This window comes from Coregonus clupeaformis, chromosome 15 (assembly GCF_020615455.1).
Source record: "Coregonus clupeaformis isolate EN_2021a chromosome 15, ASM2061545v1, whole genome shotgun sequence".
Taxonomy (NCBI): Eukaryota; Metazoa; Chordata; class Actinopteri; order Salmoniformes; family Salmonidae; genus Coregonus; species Coregonus clupeaformis.
In genome coordinates, this window is record NC_059206.1 from 45,164,865 (window position 1) to 45,181,135 (window position 16,271).

The 16,271-nt window shown below is 44.7% G+C and overlaps 1 protein-coding gene across 1 annotated transcript in view; it reads left to right on the plus strand.

The window, feature by feature from the left end:
- Nucleotides 1–16,271, plus strand: part of LOC121582335 (WD repeat-containing protein 70) — a 72,363-nt gene that overhangs the window by 24,055 nt on the left and 32,037 nt on the right. Inside the window, exon 10 of the mRNA XM_041898053.2 lies at nucleotides 8,395–8,569. Within this exon, the coding sequence (XP_041753987.1) occupies nucleotides 8,395–8,569 (175 nt within the window). The remainder of the gene's footprint in view (nucleotides 1–8,394; nucleotides 8,570–16,271) is intronic.

Sequence of the window (16,271 nt, forward strand, 5' to 3'; positions counted from 1 at the left end):
ATGCGTTTTTCTGGATTTTTGTTGTTGTTATTCTGTCTCTCACTGTTCAAATAAACCTACCATTAAAATTATAGCCTGATCATGTCTTTGTCAGTGGGCAAACGTACAAAATCAGCAGGGGATCAAATACTTTTTTCCCTCACTGTACACTGACCAGGTGAGTCCAGGTGAAAGCTATGATCCCTTATTGATGTCACTTGTTAAATCCACTTTAATCAGTGTAGATGAAGAGGAGGAGATAGGTTAAAGAATCGGTTTGTGTCAAGAACTGCAACGCTGCTGGGGTTTTCACTCTCAACAGTTTGCTGTGTGTATCAAAAATAGTCCACCACCCAAAGGACATCCAGCCAACTGCTTTATGCTCTCTGGTCACACCAGTAGAATAACCATGATAAAGGATGAACCCCGTAAATCATTGCTGTGGGGTTTCTCACACTGTTACAGACTGCGTTGAGGTCTCTCACAAGTGTTTTGTGTCCCGTCTCGATGTAAACTGACACTCCTCCCTGCTCTTGATCATCCTACTATCTATTAATTGTTCATTTCTGGCATACTGTGCTTGTCAACTGAGTATCTTTCCAATTTTTCTATATGTAACCCTACGCTCTCAGCCCAAAGTATGGAGCCTGGAGATACCCTAATTTGGAGGTCTTGTGCAGGATCACAGAGCTATTAAGTGTGATCTCCATGACAATACGGAGATGTGGAGTGAGGACAGACCGATGTCCCAGGGGTCTGAAAGAACATGTCTCGGCCTCTCGGGGCATTGAGACACTCAGACACACCAGGTTCATCTACAGTCCAGCGCGTCTCTCACACCACGTCCCCCAGCGCCCGGCACCCCGCCTGTCTTATGGAGATAGTGTTCCATGTCCTGCTGCCATGGAATGTACTACACTGAACCAAATTATAAACACAACATGCAACAATTTCGAAGATTTTACTGAGTTACAGTTCATATACAGTTCATATAAGGAAACCAGTCAATTGAAACATTCAGTAGGCCCTAATGGATGGATTTCACATGACTGGGCATAGGCCCACCCACTGGAGAGCCAGGCCCGGCCAATCAAAATAAGTTTTTCCCCACAAAAGGGCTTTATTATAGACAGAAATACTCCTCAGTTTAATCACGTGTCCGGGTGGCTGGTCTCAGACAATCCTGCAGGTGAAGAAGCTGGATATGGAGGTCCTTGGCTCTCGTAGTTACATGTGGTCTGCGGTTGTGAGGCCTGTTGGACGTACTGCAAAATTCTCTACATTGGAGGCGGCTTATGGTAGAGAAATGAACATTCAATTATCTGACAGCTCTGGTGGAAATTCCTTCAGTCGGCATGCCAATTGCATGCTCCCTCAAAACTTGAGATATCTGTGGCATTGTGTTGTGTGACAACTGCACATTTTAGAGTGGCCTTTTATTGTCCCCAGCACAAGGTGCACCTGTGTAACGATCATGCTGTTTAATCAGCTTCTTGATATGCCACACCTGTCAGGTGGATGGATTATCTTGGCAAAGGAGAAATACTCACTAACAGGGATGTTAACAAATTTGTGCACAAAATCTGAGAGAAATAAGCTTTTGTGCATATGGAAAATATCTGGGATCTTTTATTTCAGCTCATGAAACATGGGACTAACACTTTAAATGTTGTGTTTATATTTTTGTTCAGTGTACATTCCACAACCAGATACTTTCAAGTACTGACTGTTGTTGTCGTCTCACAGCACAGAATGGATTGGATGTTGAGCTGACAGCAGTGCTCTCTGTAACCTCGACCTGCTGCTACGGTCAGGCTACTCCTGTTTATTGGAAAGATACTTTCATACTAATTTCCTCCTGTTCCAATGGGATCTAGGCTAATGGCTTACTTATTGAGCATAATGAGGATCCATTAAACCAAGCTGACAATATTGCTAAGCTTTTTTATCTCACAATTGAGGTGGATTAAAATCCAGTGTACACACAGGAGTCATAGCCGCGGGAAGTAGTTTGGGGGGTGCTGCGTTTTTTTTTGCCTGCGCTGAAGACGTCTATATCAGTCCGCTAATACAGGACTAGTAAAGGCCCAGTGCTCTACTTTTTTACATTTATTTTTTACTAAATGTATTTGAGTGTTTACCAGAATTTGTAACTTGAGTCTGATAATTATCTGTACAAAACAGTTAATCTGATAATACTTGTGGAATATAAAAATTCTTGCTTGATATATGTTTTCCAGTTTCTTGAAATACTTTGCAAATGCAACTTATTTCTATGACCTGAAATGGTCTATTCATTCCTTTTCCGTTTTAGTAGACACTCTTATACAGAGCAATTTACAGTAGTAGTGAGTGCATACATTTTCATACTGGTCCACCGTGGGAATCGAACACATAACCCTAGCATTGTAGGCACAATGCTCTACCAACTGAGCCACATCATCACATCACATAATCATAACAAACCACTTGATGTCTCAATGTACTCAATTACTGTATTGTGCATTGTTTTTCTTCATGGTGATGGAAAGTCTACAGGTACAAACCTAGATGACCAGCCTATGTACAATGCGGTAATGTACATTTACATTAAGTGGTTTGTAAGGATGCTAAATTATTACTTTACAAAAAGTGGTTGTTTTCCATGTTATTTGATCAAGAACATTTTTTATTTGATGTGGATGTTTTGTGTCTTTGCCCATAACTTTGCACCTTTTGATGTAAATGTTTGAGGACAGGGTTTTGTTCTTTCTGGATTCCATTAGAATGACAATCGCAGAGAAAGGGACATGGCAACAACTCTTACAATTCCAACTATCGGTCCGCTAATACTAGTAATTTTGTCATATCCAATTACGATCTTGTCTCATCGCTGCAACGTGCTCGGGAGAGGCGAAGGTCGTGTCATGCGTCCTCCGAAACATGACCTGCCAAACCGCGCTCCTTAACACCCGCCCGCTTAACCCGGAAGCCAGCCGCACCAATGTGTCGGAGGAAACACTGTTCAACCGATGACCGAAGTCAGCCTGCAGGCGCCCGGCCTGCCACAAGGAGTCGCTAGAGCGCGATGAGCCAAGTAAAGCATCCCCGGCCAAACCCTCCCCTAAGCCGAATATCAAAGAATAGCACTGGGCCAGTTGTGCGCCGCCCTATGGGACTCCCGGTCACGGCCGGGTCTGTAGTGACGCCTCAAGCACTGCGATGCAGTGCCTTAGACCGCTGCGCCATTCGGAAGACCATAAAAAATAAAAATAAAGTCATTTTCATTTTTCTGGGGTGCTGCACCCCTACTTCCCACGGCTATGGCAGGAATATCAAAGGATAGCACTGTTCTGTATATTTTACTCTGTTTACTATGTTTGTGCACTAAGTAGGCTATAAGTCAACATCTTATCCGGCCTCACCTGGTTGAACGTTTTACATTTTAGTCATTTAGCAGACGCTCTTATCCAGAGCGACTTACAGTTAGTGAGTGCATACACTTTTCATGAACCTATTGTGTTCATCTAAGTCTCTTGACTGCTCCACTTCCTATTTGACAGCCAGCAGTTACTTTCCCCTAATTATCTTGTACATCCCCTGAGATGGAGCAGCTTCCATCTTCCTCTCTAATCCCCATTAGGGATTATAACAGAGCCTCAGCGGGCCCCACAGCCGGGCCCCATCCCCGGGCCCCAGCCATTCTAACACAGCCTGACACAAAGAGGCCCCAGCGCTTTGATCAGCCTGTCCTTTCTTCCTCTCTTCCTTATCCCTCCATCTGGGGAGCTTTCCCATAATCCTAGCCACCCGGCTCTGGCAGGCCTAAAGACTGTCCCACAGATAGCATCTGAAGGCAGGGAGGAGGTGGGGGGTGAGGTGGGGGCCTGGGAGGCCTAAACCCTGGGTTGATGTGTGAACGGCTGTGTTACCTCGTAAACCACACACGCATGACTGAGGCTGTATGTCTCTCGTCCTTTATCACAAACACCCCTCTGGGTCTTTAAGCGCTTACACAGGAAAAGGGGAGTGCTGATTGAGAGGAAAACAGGCTTGTTGAGGAAGGGAAAGAAAGGGTGGAGTGATACGTTGTGTGCCCCTCCGTGTTTTGGTTTGTTTATTATTCTGTACATTTGAATGTTTTGTCACTTCATTGAAAATAATTGAGTTGCGACTTGTGAGATGGTTGCTAAGTTGTTCATTCATCACACAGGAACGTAGCACCCTTCTAAAGAGGGTGATGTTAGAGGTTCACGAAAGGAATCTATTAGAAGAAACATGAGGTGCAGCTCCTAAATAACTTGAGTACACCTGTAGATTACAATCCACTAGCTTTTGCATTACTTTGCTGCCTTCCTTGAATCCCTACAACTTCCCACCTAATTTGTGGTAGAGCACCCCCACCATACGCTGCTTCTTTCCCAGCCTCTGATTGCCTAGCCTAGCTGCTGTGATGTGTGAGAGACCCAGGATCGGCCCAGCCGTGCCGTGGTGGCAGTGGCCTCTGCTCCTGCACTGTCAGCCATCAGGGCCATGTTTTGGAAAGAGTCTGGCTGAGATGAATTGAATTCCTGGTATTGTGTGCGGCTACGTGAACAGTTCTGTTGTCTTTAGTGTCGGGACAGACGCCTAGGCTCCTATGTAAACAGAATAGAGACGTCTGTGAGCTAGCAGGTGCAATGATCTGTCACCCTGCACACTCCTGTCACATACGACACGTATGCAATGCATACACACACACAAATGCAACATTCACATACAAATTCACATCACGCAATAAACATGGTATGGTCACTGTTTTGTTTCTAGAACGAGGATCAACCTGAAAGCACTTTGTGCTAGTAGTATTATTAAACGCTTGTAAAATTGTGAGGTTTATTAAACAACTGCCAATACTCCCTCAGACGATCTGTCTTTGGCTGGCATCTGTGTCACCTTGTCAAACGTATCTAAACACAGTTGAGTGTGTGTCTGACTGTTGTAGTGTGTAGCGAGCCATAGAGGAATCTATGCCTGGCTGTTAGTAGCAGCTCTGCCAGTCTGTGTGTTTATGCTCCTCTCCTGACCCCGTGACCCCCAAGGGTCAGGCCTGTTGAAACAGGCAGTGGGTCAGAGAGACACACACGCAAGAGAGACATACGTGGGTCAGAGAGACATACATGGACACGGCTGGTCTGCTAGGCTGACACATGGCACCAGCCGCCTCTAGTGTCTGCCCTCTATGACTCGTTTGTGCTAGTCGACTTCCACCGTCCCATCCTCCTTTCCCCTCTTTACTGTCCCCCCTGTCTCTACTCTCTACTCCGTCTCTATCTCTCTCTCTATGTACCGGTACTCTCACTTTTCCTCCCCCCTCTCCCCCACATCTTGTCTATCTCCTCAGCCTCTTGAGAAGGGTGAAATACTGAGCAAATGTGTTAAGTGAGGTGAAGGTTATAATGTTGAGTGAGGTGGTAAGGAGGCGTGTGGAACTTACCTCCTTAGGGCATCCTTAGGATGGGAAACCAACCGTGTTGGTGAGGTTAAAGGTTACACTTCCTTTCCCCTCTGACCCTACAGGCCTTGGTGGTCCCAGTCACATGACTGTCCAGTGTCCACTCTGGTATGCTTAAAAACTGCAGAATGCCTGCTTTTAGTCAGTCTGACACTTATACCTATTTCAGACAGAATTTATGGTTTGTTACCTGTAAAAAAAACAAATCTGGCAATGTTTATATGACACCCTTTCAAACAGTCAAATTTTTTTACCACTTTCTTGCCGGCATACGTCTTTTATACATACCGTTGTGCAGCCGGCACCGGTGACGGGTGGGAATAGGGGTGTGCAGATGTGGGTGGCCGTCTATTTTTATAAATCCATTGAATTTACACCATCACAAAGAAATATGTTATTAATTAGTTTAAGCAGGTCTTAAGAAACATTATGAGACTAAGAAAATGTATTTCAAAATAATAGAATAGCATATTTAGAGTTTAATTATAGTACTGGTCTGTGCAGCCTAGACTGTAGGCTACATGGCTGCGCCATGCAAATTAAATCAATTGTTTGATTATTTTGTTCATTAAACAGACAAGACACACTTACATTCCCCTGCCCTGATCAGTCAACATACATATATTTTATAATAAGAATATAATGGAATATATCAAAATATTAATACTATTTTTCCCAAACAACGCGGGAACGTGTGGAACCCGTTATTCTTCAAAAAGTGATATATTTTAACAGAGCCCATGCCCTTTATTTTTGAAAGTTTGTAGGTGCTTGTAAATGCTTTAGAAACCTTTGAATATGCTCTTTCAGATATAATTTCTGCCCTGGGTAAAATTGTGTAGGATTTTTATTTTTGTATCACCTTCTCAAGGAATTACAGAGAATATATGCAACGTCCATCAATATGCCTCCATAGACTTTTACCACCCCCTGCCTGTATCACTCCTCTCCTAGTGGCCAAGTCAATATTTGGTTTCAACACTTAGAACTGACTCGACAGTATACAACCAGCTCAGCTGTGTTTGTGTACATATCAGTGTTAGAAAATATGTGTATATGTTTGTGTCTTAATTATTCCCATCCTGCGCAGTCAGTCTGCAGCACGGTTCAGTAATGTGTTGAGCAGATGTAGGGAATAAAATCAGGACTTCATGGAGGCTTCAGACACGCCTGTCAGGCTGATCTAGTGTTCTGTCTCTCTGCTCTGTTCCATAAGCTCTCATCCTTCAACACATATCTGGCTGATATGATATGGAGGGGTATGGGAAGATGGCTCAGAGACTAGGGAACATCTATATGATGTGAGTTATTGGCTGATAGGAATTGTGGAGTTGTAATAGGAGAGCTTTCAGAATACTTGGATGTTAATGGAACGATGGTGTGTGGTATGTTGGGATTGCTAATGGATTTGAGGAATTTCTAGTAGGGGATATGATGCACAGAGGTAAGGATTACTGTAGATGCAGTGCATTAGGAAAGTATTCAGACCCCTTGACTTCCACATTTTGTTACGTTACAGCCTTATTCTAAAATGGATTAGACATTTTTGCAGATTTATAAAAAAGACAACTGAAATATCACATTTACATAAGTATTCAGACCCTTTACTCAGTACTTTGTTGAAGCACCTTTGGCAGCGATTACAGCCTTGAGTCTTCTTGGGTATGGCGCTACAAGCTTGGCACACCTGTATATGGGGAGTTTCTCCCATTCTTCTCTGCAGATCCTCTCAAGCTCTGTCAGGTTGGATGGGGAGCGTCGCTGCACAGCTATTTTCAGGTCTCTCCAGAGATGTTCGATCGGGTTCATGTCCGGGCTCTGGCTGGGCCACTCAAGGACATTCAGAGAAATGTCCCGAAGCCACTCCTGCATTGTCTTGGCTGTGTGCTTAGGGTCGTTTTCCTGTTGGAAGGTGAACCTTTGCCCCAGTCTGAGCGCTCTGGAGCAGGTTTTCATCAAGGATCTCTCTGTACTTTGCTCTGTTCATCTTTCCCCTCGATCCTGACTAGTCTCCCAGTCCCTGCCGCAGAAAAACATCCCCACAGCATGATGCTGCCACCACCATGCTTCACCGTAGGGATGGTGCCAGGTTTCCTTTAGGTGTGTTTTGGAAAACTCCAAGCGGGCTGTCATGTGCCCTTTACTGAGGAGTGGCTTCCGTCTGGCCACTAGCGTAAAGGCCTGATTGGTAGAGTGCTGCAGAGATGGTTGTCCTTCTGGAAGGTTCTCCCATCTCTACAGAGGAACTTTGGAGCGCTGACAGAGTGATAATCAGGTTCTTGGTCACCTCCCTGACCAAGGCCCTTCTCCCCCAATTGCTCAGTTTGGCCGGGCGGCCAGCGCTAGGAAGAGTCTTGGTGGTTCCAAACGTCTTCCATTTAAGAATGATGGAGGCCACTGTGTTCTTGGGGACCTTCAATGCTGCAAAAATGTATTGGTACCCTTCCCCAGATCTGTGCCTCGACACAATCCTGTCTCAGAGCTCTACTGACAATTCCTTCGACCTCAAGGCTTGGTTTTTGCTCTGACATGCACTGTCAACTGTTGGAACTTATATAGACAGGTGTGTGCCTTTCCAAATCATGTCCAATCAGTTGAATGTACAACAGGTGGACTCCAATGAAGTTGTAGAAACATCTCAAGGATGATCAATGGAAACAGAATGCACCTGAGCTCAATTTCGAGTCTCATAGCAAAGGGTCTGAATAATTCTGTAAATAAGGTATTTGTTTTCACATTGTCATTATGGGGTATTGTGTGTAGATTGATGAGGATGTTTTATTTATTTAATCCATTTTAGAATAAGGCTGTGACGTAACAAAACGTGGACAAGGTCAAGGGGTCTGAATGCTTTCCGAATGCACTGTATGTTAGTATTATGTGTTGTTTGAGGGTCTGTGTGTTGGTTAATAAACCTCTCCTCTCTCTTCCTGTGTTCTCAGTACTGTTCGCACATGGGACCTGAGCTCTTACAAGAAGCACAAGATGTGCTTCAAACCCCGCTCCCTGCAGGGGAAGAAAGTCACGCCCACCTGTTGCACCTACAGCCGAGACGGGAAGCTGGTGGCAGCCGGCTGCCAGGACGGAACCATCCAGATCTGGGACAGGAACCTCAGCGTGAGTCTCTCTGTCTCACGCTCTCGCTCGCTCTCACACGCATAAACGACCACACACCCAGTACCTCACCATTGTCTCACACTGGCGTACACACACACTGTTAGTCACACATGAAGGACTGCGAGGAGGAGGGCATGGGGTCATCCTGTCCCAGGGCATGGGGTCAGAATTCAAAAGGTCACCAACACTAAGCAGGACCCAGCAGTAAATAAAGCCATAGGTGAGAAAGTGGCGTTTGTGTTTGGGAAATAGCCTTAATTCAAACTATCCTGTCTGTCTGTCTTGTATCTGGTGTGATATAGAAGGAGGTCTGTTTGACTGTGTGGGATACAGATGGATAGGTCTCTACGTGTGTGGTGGGGAACATGGTTGAATAAGAATGTGTCGAATGTTAGTGGGATGGATGGTTAGGTTTGATCCTCATTGCTGAGATGGAGAATGCTGGTTGTGAGGCAGACATTTGTTGTTTTTGGTAACTGGGGGGGATAACCGTTTACCTTAGGTATAACCCACCCAAAAGAATATAGGGGGAGGTATGCTGGTGTAGACTTTACAGTGAAATGCTTGCTTTACGGACCTTTCCAACAATGCAGAGTTTATAAAAGAATAATAACAAATTAAATAGTGACTAACACGAGGAATAAAAATAAAATACACAAGAATGGAGCTATATACAGTACAGGGAGTACCAGTACCAGATCAATGTGCAGAGGTACGAGATAGATATGTACATGAAGGCAGGGTAAAGTGACTAGGCATCTGGATAGATAATAATAAGAGTAAAATATAGAACAGAGTAGCAGCAGCAAATGATGAGTGTAAAAGTGTGTGTGTGTTTGTTGTGTCAGTATGCATGTGTGTGTTATGTGTTTGTGTGTGTATGTAGTGTTTGTGAATCTGGGAGGGTTTTGTGTAGGAGTGACAGTTTAGTGTGTGTGAGCGAGTGTGTGTGTATATGGTGTGTATTTAAATTCTAGTGAGTGTGCGTAGGGTCAGTGCAAGATGGAGTCAGTGCAGATAGTTCGGGTACCATTAATTGACTATTAAGCAGTCTGGCTATTAAGCAGTCTTATGGCTTGGGGGTAGAAACAGTCTCCGAGCCTGTTGGTCCTAGAGCCGATGCTCCGGTACCGTTTGCCGGATGGTAGCAGAGTGAACAGTTTATGGCTTGGGTGGCGGGAGTCTTTGGCAATTTTTCGGGCCTTCCTCTGACACTGCCTGATATAGAGGTCCTGGATGGCAGGGAGCTCGGCCCCAGTGATGTACTGTGCTGTCCGTAACAAAATCTGGAAAAATGGAAGGGGTCTGAATACTTTCCGAATGCACTGTATATGCATTTTTGGCATTGAGAAATACGTGCTACACCTGGGGTGAATTCCTAGAGTGAAAAATGTCATATTTGAGGGTTCAGCTGATGGTGTGAACAGCTTGTGAGAGAGGATACTGTGAATAACTAGCTAGACGGAGGATGCTTCCACTGAAACAGTAAATCAACTCATAGCTTAGTAGACTTGTTATACTATATTTGGGGGGCCCTAGAGTTTCACCTAATGTTATTCATGGCGAACTGAATTTTTCGAGTGCATGTGAACTGCACAACAACAGAAGAGTAACATATCCCACCTGGGGTTTGAACCACAGAAATAGCCTGGATGTTTTGGTCAAGAGTCCGCTATTACACAATACTGCTGCCTGATTCTGACATAACTCAGCCTTGGCTGTAGTACAGTATATAACCTAGGTTCCACAGGCAACCCGTCATCCTAACCCTAGCCCAGTGGAAAATAGCCAGTGATGTAATAAGAGTCTGTGGTGGGGTGTGATGATTGAGTGGGCAGACGTGGAGGTTGCTGGGAGGCCTAATCACATCCACTCTCTTCTGTACTTTTCCACTATTACTTAATTATGCAATTAAGTAATCAAAGTGTGCATTCCATCCATCTCTCTGATCCCGACTGCACAGTTAATTGTGTATTTTGGATCCTGGGAAGCATTCTTCACATTTGCCTGGCTGTTCAGTTTTTCTCTGGAGATACGTGACAAAGCATCACAGTTAGAGCCCTATAAAATGTGGAGAACGCGGTCGGAAATCACAGATCCCAGACATTAAAACGGAATTCAACAATATTTAAACATGTATTTAACTTATTAGGAAATCAACTAAATGTCTTGTAAATTAATACATTTGCCCAAGCTTATCATAAACATGAACAGAATGCATCAGTGATTCGTATTTCCTGCAACTTTCCCCGTCTGTGTATGTGTGGTGCACGTCTACCACTTTGTGTAGCTGTTAGCGATGATGCTAATGAAAACAGTCTTCTGGGAGATGGAAAGCCTTTCCCAAAAGCCTTCTCAATTAAATGTTAACTACAAAGTAGCCCATGCTTACCTGGCAGAAGGAAAAATACAACAGATTTTATAGGGCCCTACACAGTGCATAAAAAGGACCTGCATTCAGCACTTGGGTATGTCTCAATCTGTTGAGTCAAATACCTCTCATGGAGTAGAATTTCCTGCCTGGCTACGGACTGAGGAAAAACACGCCTTGTCTGTCGGCTCAGACGGTCAGTTACATCTTCACTTCTCCTCTTCCCGTACTCTCCAAGCCCGGCCGTCTACCAATGATCCTTCCTGCCTGGGGGCTTTTGCGGCCGGTGGGTAACACGTCTCTGGTCAGCATCGAGGTGGTGGGAAGAAATGACACGCCGCAGCTTCCTGTGGAGGGATCAGTGGAGAGAGCAGATTTGCCAGTCTATCGCTCACAGCCTCACTTACAGCTGTCACAGACAGACCTGACCTCCGAGAGGGGGCCGATAGAGAGAGAAAGGGGGGGAGAGAGAGGATTCGGGAACTGTCAAGAGGCCTACTGAGGCAATCTCTTTAAGTTTGAGGAGGTGTCAGAATGTCAGGACATCACTCCAGTTTGATTTCCTCCTAGTTATGTCCATTTCCTTAGTGTTTATTGCCAGGTTTCACAAGTCTTGTTTTCCTACTAGAGTAGACTATTCACAAGGTACTCTAGTATCCAAGGCTCAAACTGGACTTTTATTATCTTTTGATTTATTATTCCCATGTTAGCTTTTGGACAACATTAATCCAAATGTTGACCGTCATTCAGGCTCGTCTGCCTTGCTAACAGCTAAATCCTGTACAGTTGTAATTGGCTGAAGGAAGGTTAGGAGATGAGACGGAGCATATGGGTTTTCCCTTACACCTCCACCAGCTCCCCCCATCCCGCCCTTCCTCTGAGGACCTTTCTGTGGACAGGGTTGAGTAGCTCTGAATGTGTGTGAATAGTAATGTATGCGACGTGACAGTTATTTAGTGTGAGGGGAGGTCTGTGAGACAGTGACAGGCAGGCCTGATATCTGCAAGAACAGGTAGCAGCAGGACTCTGACAGATGAGGGTTTTTGTTTAGCGAATATAACTTCGTATATTCAGAATATATTTTTGTATTATTACGATACATGAACCTTTGATTTTATCTATAGCAGTCATGCTTTCAGTTTCACATTTGGTCACTAGTACTAGACATTTTCTCACTCCGTCTGCCAGAGAGTCTGTGACGGGAGTGATGTTAGTGAGTTTTCTGTTGCTAGATTCCTGTCCTGCCAGCCCTAACAGAGCCTAGAGACTTAACCCCCCCCCCCCCCCGCCCGCTGCATGGCTATAACAGCAGGCTCAGAGAGATTGAGTAAAAGCTCTCTAATTTATTACTCCTTCTTCTCCCAGACTAAATATTTACCTAGCATCCCATAGCAGCTTACAATAACACTGTGTGTTCCCTGGCCACCGATGCCTGGGCTGGAGGGGCAAGTTTTCACTGGATGCCCTCTGCCATATGCCCCATGACATGGGCTGTGTGCTTTTCCCCGTGCCACATGCACTGCTAAAGGCTTGCAAGAGCCCTAGCCCTGGGACAAGCCCAGGACATGTTTGTGATTTTAAATAGAGGAACCCAGAAAACGTTATGACAAAATATAATAAATTAACTCTTATCACTCTCATTGATTTAGACCCACTTCCCAGCTAAGAACGAGACACCGTACCAACTCACTGCTGGTGCCCTATCACTGGTACTCCTCTTCACTCTGAAGAGGTTAGGATCAAGTCTGTATCACTTCTATTACTCATGGGCAGAAAATGTCGACAGACAATATCAATTATCCAACCGACCTTGATCTGGTGCTTGGACTGAAGAAGGATTATTGAGGATGACAGATCAGGCTCCTGAACCCTGACGTGGGGTTGATTGATCCTATGATGGGAGTCAAGAAGGTCTCCTAGCCTTGCTGATGCTGTAGGGTAGGCAGTGATTGCATGGCTTCTTCTCCAAGCTGTTCTTACTGCATTTGTGCCAAAATTACCCAGTTTCATGTCCAGGGTTGCCAGGTAATGTGCAGTGGTACTTTAGGGTGCTGCTGGGATGCCTTTCACACTAAGAATGGGTGACGTACGGGTGAAAGCGGTGCACGGAGCCGCTGGCCTCAGTTCCAGAACATTACCACAGAGACGTACGGAATGTTATGTCGTCAGTGTTCTCCTCCGAGCACTCCAGAGTACAAAGTACGTCCACTCGAGGGGTGGTTTCAATCAACTTTTCCAATTTTATTGTCAAGTCAAGCGATGGTCAGTGTTAGTGTAATACAGAGACGTTACGAAACGTCTGTGCGAAGTTCTGCACACCATAATGAGGAGGAACATACAGTCCTTTGTGATATTCATGTTTTCAATCCATACTGTTCATATGCATTGTGACAGCATGAAGTAAAATATGGCGATTTTTTTTAATTTAACCTTTATTTAACTAGGCAAGTCAGTTAAGAACAAATTCTTATTTACAATGACGGCCTACCCCGTCATTGTAAACCCCCATCCTGTTTTTATTCTAGTCACACACTGTATCCCTGCCTGCGTTAATGGACCAGAGCTGGCCAACACATCATTTGCAGTCACCGGCCTAATGGGACCTCAACGCAGCAGCAATGTGACTCTGTACAGTGTCACTGTAAACCAGTAAATCCCGGGGTCATAAAAGATAGGGCCAGGGAGATTGGCTAGGAACTGCCTGCAGAGGTCTAAAAACACCGTTTAGAGGAGAAGCCCAGGCCCTGACGGCAAGCTAGAGCAGCTACTCAGCGTGCTTTACGAGCCTTCAGGGAACCCTTTGGAGTGTGAACAAACTGCCCCAGCTGGGCCTGTCTGGCTGGCTGAATGCATCCTGCTTCCTACAGACACAATACCACAATACCATAGCCTCGATCACAGCTGGGACTGATAGACTAGCAGCCAGACAATCAGGGAACTGGGAGATTTGCCTTGTGGCAAAGGAATGCCACTGACAGCCTCCAATATGGTTCTTAACCAGTTTCTACATCTTAAAGTGAAGAGATTCTATTCCCTGCATTTTGGCTAAGGCTTTATGACTTGGAGAAATGTGTTGTGGGGGAGATGGAGAGATAAGGTAGAGGAGATTGGCTCTCAAACACACACACACACACACACACACACACACACACACAGAGGGAGAGAGCGAGTAGCACTTGCTGATTTCCATGAAGGATCTGAGCAGCTGTTCAGGGCTGGAGTTGGGCCACTTGATCCTCACAACCAGCAAGAGTTCAGAGCCTGATTGTCAGGCTGACTGTACAGAGGTCATCACAAGGTGGCTCAGGTGTGTGTATTAGTGTGTGATTGTGTGTGGTGTGTGTGGGGGTTGTAATATTGATATAACGTTACTCGGATAACATGGTCAGAAACAGTTGTGCTTGTGGTAGATCTTTATCAGACCCTTCCAAGGATGAAACCTAGCCCATCTCCTGTGGCCTAACTCTGAGCCTGGTCATGCACCACAACACCCCTCTCCCTTGATGAAAATGTGTGAAATCTCTAGTGATGTCCCAGGGATCAGTGTTGTAAGCTCTGAGCCCTCTATCTGTTTTCGTCCATGCATGTATTTTAATGTGTGTTAGTGCTGGGTTGTGTATGTGTGTGTGTGTATGGGACAGGGAGACATAGAGAGGGGCCACCTATTGCTCCATACTGAGGAAGGGGAGAGTCCGAGAGTCATGTTTCACAACCTGGTGCAGAGGCTTAACACAGGAAGCAAACCAACATCAGGAAATGAAAATATTAAAACCTTGAAACCTGTAAGAATGTATAGAGCAAATACACAGTATAGGATTGGATTATAATAAATAACACATGCATTGTGTGATTTATTGGTACAATGATGGTTGATACTTCTCATGACTTGACTTGATACTTCTCATGATACCTATAAGTCAGTGTGATTATAGATCACTATTAGGAAGGTTCTTTCCCCAACCTGAGGGAGTGAAATCAGAATAAGTTGGTGCTCAGCAGGGTTCCCAGTTCTCAGAAGACCTTTTCCTGGTTGAAGCTGTAACTATGTCACGAAGGCACTCTATTTTCATTCCTTTTCATCTCTCAGCTACTCTCTCCTCCCCACGTCTCTGTCTCTCCCCTCCCCTTTCTCTTTCCTCTACTGAAGAGAGGGGTGCAGGAAAGGGGATGAATATGTCATGTCAACAGTAATCAAATCTCCCTGTAACAAAGCTTACCTCATGTCTGTGTTTTGGGCTAGGAGAAAAACGACCCTAGTTCCCAAAGCTCAACTAGGGGTCACATTGCTCTGTTTAGCAAAAGTAGGGACTTTAATTTGCAAGAATATTTAGGATCTCGTAAATGAGATAATTTGACCCAAAATATGAACTTAGTTCTTGGTTTTCACATTCATCACAGCTTGTAAAGCGAATGTACTTTTTGTGGTATGCACAATGAATGATTTTGTAGGTTAAAAAGAGTGCTGGGCTTCCAGATGTTGTCTTGGTCATTCCTCTCTGTGTGTTGAGATGAAAGAACTATTTGTCCCCTGTTGTTCATTAAACATGATCAACTTTTGAACATGACAAAACAAACATAAAAGTGAAGCTTTTAGCAATCAGTCTTCAAAAACCATTTGCCCCAGAGAATTGAGAGAGAAGGGAAAAGGACTGAAATAGACGGAGTGAGAAAACACGTTGAGTGGATGTGTGTGTTATCTGAAGCTGATGGTATATAGCAGCGTTATATCTCTTTCCCAGTTTAATAACTTCCCTCCACTTACTATGGAAATGCTTATGGCCCTGTTCCCTCTATCATCAATACACCACCACCTGTTCCATTCCTCTGTCTCTTTTCCTGGCAATATTTCTCTAGCTCTCTGTTATCTTTTCCCTCTACTTTATCCTGCCATCCCTCCATTTCAAATTCCTTCTCTCGCTCTCTGACCGAAATTCCTTTGTTGCTATATTTAATTTACCATTGATTTATTGGTTATCGTTTAGAATTGATGAAGGTTTACATACATAAATCCAGGTTGTGTATGTTTGAGTGCTGGGAAGTCCTTTACCTCAGTGCTGAAAGCTGTCTGGTTGTGATTTATGTGGGTAGTCTGGTTGTACTCAGCACAGGTAAAGCTGAGTTATGCTGGCCAGATCTCACTGCCAACTCACAGGAATGAAGCAGGTATGGAGTAGAGGCAGATCTCTTTTTATGTCTTCATATCATAGTGAATAGAGATATTCACTATGATTTACCGTAATTAAGCAATAAGGCCTGAGGAGGTGTGGTATATGGCCAATATACCACGGTTACGGGCTGTTCTTATCCACGACGCAACGCAGAGTGCCTGGA